The sequence below is a fragment of the Oryx dammah genome, unplaced genomic scaffold, assembly GCF_014754425.2.
Source record: "Oryx dammah isolate SB20612 unplaced genomic scaffold, SCBI_Odam_1.1 HiC_scaffold_15, whole genome shotgun sequence".
Lineage (NCBI taxonomy): Eukaryota > Metazoa > Chordata > Mammalia > Artiodactyla > Bovidae > Oryx > Oryx dammah.
Genome location: NW_024070199.1, coordinates 26,499,485 through 26,514,734, shown reverse-complemented (window position 1 = coordinate 26,514,734; position 15,250 = coordinate 26,499,485). Strand labels below are relative to the sequence as shown.

At 39.5% G+C, this 15,250-nt stretch overlaps 1 protein-coding gene across 1 annotated transcript; it reads left to right on the top strand.

The window, feature by feature from the left end:
* Positions 1 to 4,078: 4,078 nt before the first annotated feature.
* Positions 4,079 to 4,927, top strand: LOC120874388 (olfactory receptor 8B3-like). Its single transcript, XM_040255757.1, has one exon. The coding sequence runs from the start codon at positions 4,079 to 4,081 to the stop codon at positions 4,925 to 4,927; it is 849 nt and encodes a 282-aa protein (XP_040111691.1).
* Positions 4,928 to 15,250: the final 10,323 nt, after the last annotated feature.

Sequence of the window (15,250 nt, the reverse complement as noted above, 5' to 3'; positions counted from 1 at the left end):
TTGCAAATGATATAACCAAAAGGAGTTAATATCCAAAATATATAAACAGCTCATACAACTCAGTATCAAAAAAACCCAAACAACCCAACCAAAAAATGGACAAAAGAACTGAACAGACAGTTTTCCAAAGAAGATACACAGGTAACAACAGACACATGAGAAGATGCTCAACCATCACTAATTATTAGAGAAATGCAAATCAGAACAATGAGATATTATTTCATACTTTTTAGAGTGGCAATCATCAAATATCAAATGTTGTTAGAATGTGGAGAAAAGGAAACCCGCCGGTACCCTGCTGGAGGGAATGTAAAGGTGAAACCACTATGGAAAAAAGTACAGAGGTTCCTCAATAAACTAAAAAGAAAAATATCATATGACCCAACAATGGGTATATATCTGAAGAAAGTGAAAAGAGTAGTCAGAAAAGATTAATGCCACTGAGTGTTCATAGCAAAATTATTTTCAGTAACAAAGATTAAATAGATTAAAAAATATAATATTCATATTTAACCATCAATGATATGTTCAGGATATTGCATGTGTAGGTGCAAAGTTGCTTTAGTCATGTCCGACTCTTTGCGACCTTATGAACTGTAGCTTGCATCTGTCCACTGTACATGGGATTCTCCAGGCAAGAATACTGAAGTGGATTGCTGTGCCCTGCTCCAAGGGATCTTCCCAACCTAGGGATCAAACCCATGTCTCTTATGTTTCCTGCATTGAAAGGCAGGTTGTTTACCACTAGCACCACCTGGGAATCCCAGGTATACTATAATACCCAGCCATTAAAAATAATGGAATTCTGCCATTTGCAAATATATGGTTGTTCCTAGAGAATATTATATTTAGTGAAATAAGACAAAGTAAGATTAATACTGTATGTTATCACTTAAGTGTGGAATATAAAAAATAAAAGAAAAAAATGAATGTACCAAAACAGAAACAATCTCACAGATACAGAGCCCAAAGTATTGATACTGGTGGGGAGAGGAAAGCAGTGAGGGTCAAAGCAGGAGCAGGTGATTAAAGAGATGCAGACCAGTATGTATAAAATGAATAAACCACCAGGATATATTATACAGGTGAAGTATGTAGCCAGTGTTTTATAATAGCTTCAAGTGGAATATAATCTATAAAAAAAAAGAATCCTTATATTTGTATACTGGAAATTAATGTAATACTGTAAATCAACTATATTTCAGGAAAAAATTCTGTCTGACTTCTGGTAACTTGATTGTCATGTGTCTTGCTGTGGATTTCTTTGGAATTATTGTATTTGATGGCTTTATTGTTTCCTGGTTCTGGATGTCCATATCCTTTGACAGGTTTGGGGATTTTCAGTCAGTTTTTCTTTGAGAAGGCTTTTAGATCATTTCTCATATTTTTGTCCTTCTAGGATCTCTGTAGAGTCTATATGGTCCATGTGATACTTCCCATAAATTCCTTAGACTTTCAATAGTATATTTTATTTATTTTTCTTTTTGCTCCATTTACTAAATTATTTCAAATGTCCTTTTTTCAAATTATACAATCCTTTCCTTTGTTTAATCTGCTGCTTTGACCAGCTAGTGAATTTTTCAGTCCAATTATTGTGCTTTTTGATTAATTATTTCTGTGTGTTACTCTTTAAAGCTGAAATTCTCATTTTGTTCATGTATTATTCTGTGACTAGGTGGTGGTTTAGTCACTAAGTCATGTCTGACTCTTGCGATCCCATTGACTGTAGCCTGCCAGGCTCCTCTGTCCATGGGATTCTCCAGGCAAGAATAGTGGAGTGGGTTGCCATTTCCTTCTTCATTGGATCTTCCCTACCCAGGAATCAAACCTGTGTCTCCTGCATTACAGGAGACTAGAGTGAGCATCTTTATGACAGTTAAATGAACCCTTTCTCAGGTAAATCATATATCTTAATTTCATTAGGGCCACTTTGTAGTGTCACTTTCTTGTAAAGGGGAGGGGTGTGTTAACTGGACTTCATTTTTCCTTGACTTTCTGTGTTCGTGTCTGCACATAGGCAAACTACCAACATATTTTACTCTTCATGAACTGGCCTTGTACTGGAGAAGACCGACATTAATAAGCCTGGCTAGAAAAAGTGGGCCTCTCAATCTGGTGATAGTACAATCCACTTGCCTTTTTTTTTTTTTTCAGAAGCTCCCAGGTATCTGGAGAATGTCAGGGTCCCATCAGGCTCCTAAAACAAAGGAGACTAGAATCAATTCCTCAGGCAGCCTCCAGGTGAGCACAGTGTATCTTTTCCTTCACCAAGGAGAAGCTGTAGGAAAAATGCTTTCTACTGCTAGCTGTGTTAAGTCAGGGGGAGGGTTTATAGTGAATTCTAGACCAAACTGCTATCTCTCTTCTCTCTCACCTCAGGTAGCTAAAGTCTGTCATATCCCATGTCTCTTCAGTTTTCTGACACAGGCTATACAGAAGTCAATCTTGTGGATGGCCCCTAGGAAAGCTGGGACATTGGAAGTATTGTGCACCTTTTTCTCTTCCTAGGGAGAATCTGGGAACTGGTGATTTTGTCCCAGTCACATGGTTTTGAACCACCATAGCTACATGGCAAGATGTATCTTGAAGTTTTTAAATAGATTCAACATGACTGGTATCATACTTGAACTGTGTGCAGGATCCTCTTAACCTAGTTTTGGATTTCTTACAAAGGGAATCTGTACATAAATTGCTTTTGTGTTCATGCAGAGAAGGAGATTCTAGCGTTTCCTGTTTTGCCATCTTGCTGATGGGAAATGGAAGTTAATTTGGGCTCTTCCTTGGATGATGAAAATCTCTACAGTGAAGGGAAACTTGAGTAAAAGATTGAGTCTATAAGGAACTAAAAGACAGATTTTAAATACAATCCCCTTAGTTCCTATTACATGTAGAAACCTTCCCTGGGGAAGAGACTGAACAAGCTGCTGCCATCTATAACCGAGTGCCTTATGCCATTACACTCACATTAAATCTTTTATGGCTTACTGTATGGCTAAAATGATAATAATAGAGGCTGTTTATTGTTTTTTGCAGTTTGATAGGACTCAAAGTCATGATTAAGATTATGATCTGTAGTTCAGGAAAGCTTTAGAGGGCATATCAGAAATTAATTGCAGATGACATTTTGTTAGAATCAAGGAAATCAAAGCCTCAGAGCCTGAAATTACCCTTCAAGGACCAGGGGGATTAAAAACAATAAGAAGAAACCCTGGGGATATTCTAGGTTAAAAGAGGGTGAGTTTCTGAACTCCATTTGTATTCATGTTTCCTTTGTTGGAGATGGAGAATGAGGACCTCTGATATGACAGTTCATTTCCTGTTTTTGCTGTCCTGAGATTCAGCTGAATCTTGTTGGGAAATCTATTTGAAGAGAGAATTACTAAGGGACACAGATGATGCAGTTTCTCAGTAAGTTCCCTCTCCATGGATGGAACATTCATTCTTCTAGATTTATAAGTTTTACTTTGTGACGTGGTGAGTTAACTTAATCTCTCTGAGACTGTGGTCCCCTTCCCCCCCACCGCCTTTTTTTTTTTTTTAAATGTAGAGATAATCTTCTTGGTTCCTACCCTGTAAAGTTTTATCTGCATTGCAGGCGAGCACTAGGCTTTTGGGATTACTGCCTCTAAATTTACTGGTCAAGTGAATGAAGAAATTGTGAGAAAAGGAAATAAAAATTCTGTTCTCATTCAAAATTCTTTTTCATAATCCTTCATTTTTTTCCCAATACTTATCTTTGCATAGGTAGTTCCCTTCACTCCATAGGCTAACTTTTAATGCTTTTTGCTGCTTAATTTCTTTTCTTTTCTTTTTTTAATATTTATTTATTTTTTATTTTACTTTACAATTCTGTATTGGTTTTGCCATACATTGACATGAATCCACCACGGGTGTACATAAGGGAAAGCTTCTGAAACTCATTCCCATTATAATGATAAGGAAGTTCCATGAGTGCAGGATAGGGTACTCGTAGTCATCCCAGCATATACACTATCTTGTATAGGAGATATTATGCAAAACCCTGTTTTTCCTCTATGTGACCCTTTTCTCCTATGTTCTCAGATTCCTTTAGGGAAGAATGGCTCTGCGGAATGGCTCTTTCATGACTCAGTTTATTTTGATGGGATTAACAGACCAACCAGATCTCCAGCTTCCTCTCTTCTTCCTGTTTCTAGTAATGTATATGGTCACTGTGATGGGAAATTTGAGCTTGATTATCCTTATTGGGCTGAGTTCACACCTACACACCCCCATGTACTTTTTCCTCTTTAACTTGTCCTTCATAGATCTCTGTTATTCTTCTGTGTTTACACCCAAAATGCTGATTAACATCATATCAAAGAAGAAGATTATTTCTTACATGGGGTGCATGGCTCAGCTTTACTTTTTCAGTTTTTTTGGTATTTCTGAATGTTATGTGCTGACATCAATGGCCTATGATCGCTATGTTGCCATCTGTAACCCACTGTTGTATAACACTGCCATGTCCCCTAAAGTGTGTTCCAGGCTTATGCTTGGTTCCTACTTGATGGCAGTTTTGGATGCCACGACCCTTATTACATGCATGCTAAGACTGACCTTCTGTGATGCAAACACCATCAACCATTATTTGTGTGACATCCACCCTCTGCTCCAGCTCTCATGCACAAGTACCCACATCATTGAACTGGAAGTGTTCATTGCGGGAGGCATCAACATCATTGTGCCCAGTCTCACCATCTTTGTTTCTTACGGTCTCATCCTCACCAACATCCTCCACATCAAGTCCACAGAGGGCAGGTCCAAAGCCTTCAGCACCTGCAGTTCCCACATCATTGCTGTTTCTCTATTCTTTGGATCAAGTGCATTTATGTATCTCAAACCATCTTCTGTGTCTGTGGATGATGGGAAAATATCCTCTGTGTTTTACACCAATGTGTTCCCATGATGAATCCCTTAATTTACAGCTTGAGGAACAAAGATGTTAAGCTGGCTCTGAGAAAAACTTTGAGGATGGGAAAGTTTAGATCAGAAATTATGTCCGTGCATATAGTTACAGGACAAGGAGATTCTGTGTGATTAATTGCTTTTAGTTTCAGCCTTATTCCTATATATTTTTTCTCTTACCATGATTAAGAAAATTTGGGAGTTTTCTCCATACTATATTTCCAGTTTTTTAGTTTGGGATTTCTTTTTCCCTATTTGCATACTATCTTTTTTCACTTTTTAAAAACTGTTTTTTTGATAACTTTAAAAGAGATATGTAGTATCTCTGTTATTTTTTATTGTCATTTCCAACTTTTAATTTTTACTAGAAAAAGAAAATGGTCTCCAAGTGATCAAATTTGAGATACTTTTGATAAAATAAGAGATCAGTGATCAAAGTGAATGCTGTTGCTGCTGCTGCTAAGTTGCTTCAGTCGTGTCCAACTCTGTGCGACCCCATAAACGGCAGCCCATTAGCCTCCCGCGTCCCTGAGATTCTCCAGGCAAGAATACTGGAGTGGGTTGCCATTTCCTTCTCCAGTGCATGAAAGTGAAAAGGGAAAGTGAAGTCTCTGAGTCGTGTCCGACTCAGCGACCCCATGGACTGCAGCCTACCAGGCTCCTCTGTCCATGGGATTTTCCAGGCAAGAGTCCTGGAGTGGGGTGCCATTGCCTTCTCTGCTAACTAGCACTATTGTAACGTTATTCCATTGGAGTTGTGCTTATTCTCCACTTGCTGTCAGAAGCATGAATTAGATACTGTTTCCCTCCTGTCTTTCCATTTTCTGACTGGGAAGACCATGTCTTCTTTAAATGCCAGAGACTGAAGTTTCTATATAGGCTTAGATTATAATTCAGTTTGCATCTCTAAATATTTGCATCTAGCTTTTGGCAAGTGTTTCCTTTTTACTTTTTACAGTGCAAGTATTACATGTCAGGTCATATAAATATATTTATTTCATAAATGGTAAAATGAAGTTCAGAATGGTTAATGATTTAAATTCCCAGCTTCATAAAAAAATCTAGACTTAACTGTTAGCCTTCTAATTTCAAGTCTACAACTTTTGTACTTACATACACTTTGCTCTTTTCTATTTGTTTCATTAACACCATACTATGAGAAAATATTTTTAATTTGAAGATTGACTGTATTTTTTTCAAGGGGGATATATGAATTTCCTACATGTTATGTGTTGCTTTTGTTGTTTTTTAGTTTAGGCAAAGTGTTTCATGGTTTTCTTTGGGTGGGAAAGGAATGCCTTTTGGATTAGTATATTGTTGAGAGGATTGACTCAAATAGGGAGTTACTTATTCTTAAAAATTAAGAGAGCTGAATTTTTTTTTTTAATTAAAAGGACAGGACATGGGTGAGAAAGGAATCCAGAATCGTGTCATTAGGACATACTTCAGCAATGCACAGCCAACAAATAAGAGGTTGTTTGTGGAAAGTGGTCATGAGATTTAGGAAACAAATCAAATTTTATTCTGAAATTCTGTCCATCTACACAGAACTGTATGTGTATTTCATAGTCCATAAATCTTTGATAAAGTTGTAATGTGCATGACTATAAAGTAGAAGTGCATTTGGAAATGATGGTGAAAATGCTATGGTCATATTTGCTATGGTCACATTTGAAACAAGGGAGAAAGAGGGAAGCTAGAGGTGATAAAATAACTAAGGGCATTTGAAACTCAAGTTAGGAAGAAGAAATTTAGAGAGTAAATTGATGGATAATGAAAGATCCTACCTATGACATCGCTCTCCTTTTTATAGGACCCTAGAAATATTATGATGCTAACGGTGTTTCATTGGAGAGGACACAAATTTAAGTTATTTGATTTTTGTCAGTTAAATCAACAGAGCTGGAGAACCTGGGAACAAGTAAATCATTTTTGTTCTTGTGGACCTTCATATCTTTTAATATTTCCTTGTGTGTGCTTAGCTGCTCAGTCATGTCTGACTCTTTGCAACTTCAAGCCCACCAGACTCCTCTCTCCATGGGATTCTCCAGGGAACAATACTGGAGTGGGTTGCGATTCCCTTCTCCAGAGGATCTTCCTGACCCAGGGATTAAAGCTGCATTGGAGGTGGATTCTTTACTGTCTCAGCCAGCAGGGAAGCCCCTAGTACTTTCATACAGATTTTAAATTACTAAACCTCAAAGTGCAACTGACAGTATAATGACATCTTGAAGGAAATGTTTTGTGAATACACAAATTTTTGCACTGTCTTTACTGGAAAAGATGTTGCTTTTTAATTTTTTTAAAGGCAAAAATGCTACCTTAAAAATCCTCAGTGTGATGTGTCAAGGGATAATTTAAATATTTTCTCCATGGATGTCAGGCATGCAGATGTCCAGGAGAAGCTTCCATAGAGCTTATGGAACCCAAGTTGGGAAAGTAGGACCTTTCCCCTCTCATATTCAGTGTCTGTACTCTGATTACTGATTGTTGCTTCTGACCCAGATGTGCAGACACAGGGGGAGCAGCTGCTGTTGGTGTACCTCTCCACCGTGGCTACAAGCTGCTCCTAATCCAGCTGAAGTGACTTTCAGGGAATTTAAAGGCCAGCACACTTTGCCTGTCATCATTACTTTCTCTTTTTGGTCTTTCATGAGCCAGACAATAAAGATAGGACTTTTAAAAAGCAAGAAGCCCATATAGAGATAATAAGAAAGTCCCCGTGCATGTACTTGGAATGATTCATGCTCAAAAAGACCAGAAAATAATTTAAAATTTCTCCTGAGCCTGATCCTCTGCATAGAGATTGCCTATAACAATCTAAACTACAAAAATGAGGAGGGAGTTCTAGATGGTAGGTTGGTAGGATGCTAAGCTTACCCATCAGAGAAGGCAATGGCAACCCAGTCCAGTACTCTTGCCTGGAAAATCCCATGGACAAAGGAGCCTGGTAGGCTGCAGTCCATGCAGTCACTAGGAGTCGGACACGACTCAGCAACTTCACTTTGACTTTTCACTTTCATGCATTGGAAAAGGAAATGGCAACCCACTCCAGTATTCTTGCCTGGAGAATCCCAGGGACGCGGGAGCCTGGTGGGCTGCCGTTTATGGGGTTGCACAGAGTCAGATACAACTGAAGTGACTTAGCAGCAGCAGCAAGCTCACCCATTACCATTACATATAGAGAAACTTTTGCTGAAACCCACCTGGGCAAGAACTTGTTCTGCAACCAAGGTTATAAAGAATAATCCATATGGAGTCTGCCAGAAAAGGGAGAGAAACGATATGGTTGGGACCTATACTTCTCACCTGGGACAGAAAAGAGGAAGGGAATATCACAAGCTGCGAAATACTCCTGGAGGAGCAAGGATTTGGGGCCAGATTTTAGACACACCTGCCCTAGCATTTAACAACAGGAAATAAGCCCCCTTTATGGCTTGAAAACCAGTGCAGATTCACCTAAGTATTGCAAGTGACTGAGACCCCACTGTTGAAAAGCATGTGCCAGACCTGCTCACTCTCAATCACAGCATGGAGGCAGCAGATTGAAAACTGCCTGGGACTCCATTCAGCTGGCAAGGGCCACCCCAGCATCCCCTCTTCCCCAGCTCTAATGAGCTCCTGCCCCAGCCTCTCATGCTCCTGTGGTTGCTGCCCACTAAAGGGGAGGATACCGTTGCTAACAAAAGTGTGCACACTTGGAGGGATGGGAGGTGACTTGGACACTGAGCCTGCAACTGAGCCATTGTCAACTCATATGTCTCTGCAGGCACTCCAGGAGGAGTGAAGTTAGGTCCAGGGACGAGAACATTATCACTGGAGTGCACATCCTTTTCTATTTTGGGAGAGGGCAGGTTCAGTTCTATGCTGTGGCCCCAACCCCTCCACCAATACTCAGTCACGAATCAAGGCAAGCACAAAGGAGAAACAGTGGCAGAAACAGTGACTAACAAGTCACTACCCAAGGCGAGCACACTGGGGAAAAAGTGGGGGAAAAGTCACTAACGAGTCACTGACCATACTGGGGAAAAAAGTTGCTAACCAAGTTATGCACACTGGGGAAACACCAGCACAGAAATATAGCCCCAAGCTCTCAGGCCTTGGTCCTGTCCCAAAATACTGCCATCAAATTCAGGAGAAACCCAGTTTCTCAAGGCTCATGCACCACCTTCTTAGGCTACAGCTCTGAACCTGATAGGGTAGTGACAGCCATTGAGAACTGGAGAAGCCGTCGCTCATCCTGGCTCTGGCTCTTGTCCCACCAACTCCATCCTACATCCCACCAATGGAGTGGCTGACCTCATACTCCAGGAGAAGACACAGTCCATGCTCACTTCAGATCCAGTTCTCCCAGCAAAGCCATTGGACATTCACAGACAGCATAGGGACATTCCCACACAAGAAACTACCTTCAAGCCTGGGATAGGTAATTGCTTTACCTAATGTCATAGAGACAGAGAAAATTAAGCAAAATGAGATGTTAGAAGAGTTTGTTTCAAGCAAAAGAACAATGGCAAAAACCTCAATAAATCTCTAATGGAAAGGAAACAAATAGTTTACCTGATAGAGTTCAAAGCAATCATAATGAGATATCTAAATAAAGTGCGGAAAGGAATAGATGAACACCATGGAAATTTTAATAAGGAATAATAAATAATAACTGAAATGAAAAATACACTGGAGGAGAATTAGCAGCAGATCAGTGACAAAGGATAATGCCTAAGTGGATATGAAAGAGAATAATGGAAATAGCCCAGTTAAAACAACAAAAAAAAATGAAAATAAAATTTAAAAATATGAGTAGTTTAAGGGAGCTGTGTGACAACATCAAGTTGACTAACATTTGTATTCTAGTGGACCCAGCAGCAGAAGAGAGCAAGAAAGTGGTAAAAAAAAAAAAAGGTATTTTATGAAATTATGGATAAATACTTGCTGAACCTGAAGAAGGAAACAGATATCTAGATTTGAGAAGTACAGAGAGTCTCAAATAAGATGAACCCAAAGAGAGCCAAACCAATACATATCATATTTAAAATGGCAAAATTTAAGATCACAGTAGAATATTAAAGGTAACAATAGAAAAATAAGGAATTTCTTATGAGGGAATTCACATAAATCTATTATAAGCTGATTATCCTGAAGAAACTTTGCAGGCCAGAGAAAGTAGCATAATATATTTAAAGTGCTGAAAGTAAAAAGCTATAGCCTAAGATACTCTTCCAAGTCAAGCTATCATTCAGCATTGAAGAAGAAATAAAAAGCATCTCCAACAAGCAAAGCCTAGAAGTGTTTTGTACTAAACCAACCATATAAGTACTAAACCAACCATATAAGAAATGTTAAAATGTCTTCTTTATTGAAAAAGAAAGACTTTATTGAAAAAGAAAAGACTAAAAGAATATTAGGAAATATAGGAAGAGAAAATTCCACTGGTAAAGGCAAATATATGGTAAATGCTGTTGATAAACCACTTAAATAAGCTAGTAGAATGGTTAAAAATGAAAAATGTGAGATTATGCCAAGAAATCACAGCAACCAAAGTGGCCATCAAGAACTGAGTTTATAAAAAAGATGTGGTATATGTGCACAGTGGAATGCTGTGCTGTGCTTATTTGCTCAGTCATGTTTGACTCTTTGAGACCCATGGACTATAGCCCACCAGGCTCCTCTGTCCATGGGGATTCTCCTGGCAAGAATACTAGAGTGGGTTGCCATGACCTTCTCCAAGGGATCTTCGTAACCCAGGGATCAAACCCAGGTCTCCCACATTGTACGTGGATTCTTTAACATCTGAACCACCAGAGAAGCCCAAGAATACTGGAATAGGTAGACTATCCCTTCTCCAGGGAATCTTCTCAACCAGAAATTGAACCGAGGTCTCCTGCATTACAGGCAGATTCTTTACCAGCTGAGCTACAGAGAAATGTAAGCCAAAATAATAATGAGATTATCACCTCACACTTGTTAAAATGGCTATCATGAATAATAACACAAATAACAAAAATTGGCAAGGATGTGGAGAAAAGAAAACCTTAATACAATTCTGGGAATGCAAACAGGTGCAACCACTATGGAAAAAATTATAGAGGTTCTTCAAAAAACTAAATAAAAACTTCCATATGATCTAACAATTGGTATATATCTGAAAAAAATGAAAACAATAATATGAAAAAATACATGAAACCAGTGTTCATAGCAGCATTATTTTTAATAGCATAGATGTGGCAGTCACCTAAGTGTCCATCAACAGATGAATTATACATACATACACATATACACTTAATGGCTGAGTTTTATATATGTCATGAAAAAGAATGTAATTCTGCTGTTTGCAATTATGTAGTTGACCATACAGAATAGTATGTTGAGTGAAATAATGCAAAGATCAATGCTATATGTTATCAGTTATATGTGAAATATAAAAAGAAAAATATATATATATTACAGAATAGAAACATTTTCACAGATACAGAGACCAAATTAGTGGTTACCAGTGAGGAAAGGGAAGGGAAATATAGGAGTAGGGGATTAAAAGATATAGAACAGTATGTATAAAATAAATAAACAACAAAGGTATATTATATAGATGGATAATATAGTCAATATTTTCATAAAGATTTAAATGAAGTTTAATGTATAAAAATATTGAATCTCTATATTGTACACCTGAAACTAACATGAGATTGTAAATCAACTATACCTGAACAAAAAGCTCTTTCTTTGACTTCTGTTAACTTGATTGTAATGTGCCTTGTGGTGGATTTCTTTGAGATCATCTTATTTTGGATGTTTTTGTTTCCTAGTTCTGGATGTCCCGTTGCTTGCACAGAGTTGAGGATTTTTTCAGCCAGTTTTTCTTTGAGAAATCTTTTAGATCATCACTTGTGTTTTCTCCTTTGGTGATCCATGAATTGCCTATGTGGCTGTGAAAGTGCTGCACTCAATATGCCAACAACTTTGGAAAACTCAGCAGTGGCCACAGGACTGGAAAAGGTCAGTTTTCATTCCACTTCCAAAGAAAGGCAATGCCAAAGAATGCTCAAACTACCGCACAATTGCACTCATCTCACATACTAGTAAAGTAATGCTCAAAATTCTCCAAGCCAGGCTTCAGCAATACGTGAACCATGAACTTCCAGCTGGTTTTAGAAAATGCAGAGGAACTAGAGATCAAATTGCCAACATCTGCTGGATCATCGAAAAGGCAAGAGATTTCCAGAAACACATCTATTTCTGCTTTATTGACTATGCCAAAGCCTTTGACTGTGTGGATCACAATAAACTATGGAAAATTCTGAAAGAGATGGGAATACCAGACCACCTGACCTGCCTCTTGAGAAATCTGTATGCAGGTCAGGAAGCAACAGTTAGAACGACATGGAACAACAGACTGGTTCCAAATAGGAAAAAGAGTACGTCAAGGCTGTATATTGTCACCCTGCTTATTTAACTTATATGCAGAGTACATCATGAGAAACGCTGGGCTGGAAGAAGCACAAGCTGGAATCAAGATTGCCGGGAGAAATATCAATCACCTCAGATATGCAGATGACACTACCCTTATGGCAGAAAGTGAAGAACTAAAGAACCCCTTGATGAAAGTGAAAGAGGAGAGTGAAAAAGTTGGCTTAAAGCTCAACATTCAGAAAACGAAGATCATGGCATCTGGTCCCATCACTTCACGGCAAATATATGGAGAAACAGTGGAAACAGTGGCTGACTTTATTTTGGGGGGCTCCAAAATCACAGCAGAAGGTGATTGCAGCCATGAAATTAAAGGACGCTTCCTCCTTGGAAGAAAAGTTATGACCAACCTAGATAGCATATTCAAAAGCAGGGACACTACTTTGCCGACTAAGGTCCATCTAGTCAAGGCTATGTTTTTTCCAGTGGTCATGTATGGATGTGAGAGTTGGACTGTGAAGAAAGCTGAGCACCAAAGAATTGATGCTTTTGAACTGTGGTGTTGGAGAAGACTCTTGAGAGTTCCTTGGACTGCAAGGAAATCCAACCAGTCCATCCTAAAGGAGATCAGTCTTGGGTGTTCATCTGAAGGACTGATGATGAAGCTGAAACTGCAATACTTTGGCCACCTGATGCAAAGAGCAGACTCATTTGAAAAGACCCTGATGCTGGGAAATATTGAGGGGAGGAGGAGAGGGGACGTCAGAGGATGAGATTGTTGTATGGCATCACTGACTCAGTGGACATGAGTTTGGGTAAACTCCGGAAGTTGGTGATGGACAGGGAGGCCTGGCATGTTATGGTTCATGGAGTCACAGGAGTCGTACACGACTGAGCGAGTGAACTGAACTGAAGTGAGCCTTGTAAAGGATCTGACCCTCTCAATAGACTTGGCTAGGGAAAGCAGACCTCTCAATCTTGTGACAGTATAACCTGCTTCTTTGTTTTTAGTAGCTCCAGGCCTCTGGAGAATGTCAGGATCCCATAGATCCTTAACACAGGAGATTAGTCATTTCCTCTGGCAGCTCTCAGATCAGCTGGGTCATCGGTTGAACAGTGTACCTTTTCCTTTATCAAAGAGAAGCTATAAGAAAACTATTTTCTATACTAGCTATGTGAATTTTAGCTCAAACTGGAGAAGGCAATGGTAACCAAGTCCAGTACTCTTGCCTGGAGAATCCCACGGGCTGAGGAGCTTGGTAGGCTGAAGTCCATGGGGTTGTGAAGAGTTGGACAGGACTGAGTGACTTCACTTTCACTTTTCACTTTCATGCGTTGGAGAAGGAAATGACAACCCACTCCAATGTTCTTGCCTGGAGAATCCCAGGGACAGGGGAGCCTGATGGGCTGCTGTCTCTGGGATTGCACAGAGTCAGACTTGACAGAAGTGACTTAGCAGCAGCAGCAGCAGCAGCAGCAGCAGCAGCAGCAGCAGCAACTCAAACTGCTGTCTCTCTTCTCTCTCACCTCAGGCATCTAAATTATGCCATATACCATATCCCTTCAGCTTTCTCACACAGACTATACAGAGGCCAGTGTTCTGGATGGCTCCTAGAAAATTTGGAGCTTTGGATATATTGTGCATCTCTTTCTCTCCCCAGGGAGAATCTAGGAACTGGGGAATTTTGTCTCAATCACATGGTTTTGGATCACCATAGGTACATGGCAAGATGTACCTTGAATTTTCTTAACAGCTTCAACATGACTTGTGTCATGCTTGAAGTGTGTGCAGGATCCTTTTAACTAAGTTTTGGATTTTTTACAGAGGGAATCTGTACATAAATTGTTTGAATCAGTGTGTCCATGCAGGGAAGGAGATTGTAGGGCTTGCTCTTCTGCCATCTTGCTGATGGGAAATGGTCATTAAATTTGGCTGTTCCTTGGAGGATGAACAATCCCTACAGCAAAGGGAAAACTTGAGTAAAGTATTGAGTCTATAAGAAACTCCCCTTAGTTCCCTATTACACATAGAAACTGTTCCTTGCGGAATAGACGGAACAAGTTGCCATATCTATATTGGAGTGTACTATATCATTACACTCACATTAAATCCTCTGTGACTTCAATATCCTCAGATATGCAGATGACACCACATTTATGGCATAAAGAGAAGAAGAACTAAAGAGCCTGTTGATGAAAGTGAAAATTGAGAATGAAAATGTTGGCTTAAAGCTCAACATTCAGAAAACTAAGATCATGGCATCTGGTCCCATCACTCCATGGCAAATAGATGGGGGAACAATGGAAACAGTGACAGACTTTATTTTTTTGGGCTCCAAAATCACTGTAGATGGTGACTGCAGCCATGAAATCAAAAGAGACTTGCTTCTTAGAGGAAAAGCTATGATAACCTAGACAGCATATTAAAAAGCAAAGACAATACTTTGCCAACAGAGGTCCATCTAGTCAAATCTATGGTTTTTCCCATAGTCATGTATGGATGTGAGAGCTGGACTCTAAAGAAAGCTGAGTGGTGAAGGATTGATGCTTTTGAACTGTGGTGTTGGAGAAGACTCTTGAGAGTCCCTTGGACTGCAAGAAGATCCAACCAGTCCATCCTAAAGGAAATCAGTCTGGAATATTCATTGGAAGGACTGATGCTGAAGCTGAAACTTCAATACTTTGGCTATCTGAAGTAAAGAACTGATTCATTATCAAAGACCGTGATGCTGTGAAAGATTGAAGGTGGGAGGAGAAGGGGACAACAGAGGATGAGCTGGTTGGATGGCATCACCAATTCGTTGGATATGAGTTTGAGTAAGCTCTGGGAGTTGGTGATGGACAGGGAAGCCTGGCGTGCTGTTGTCCATGGGGTCGCAAGGAGTCAGACACGACTGAATGACTGAACTGAACTGAACTG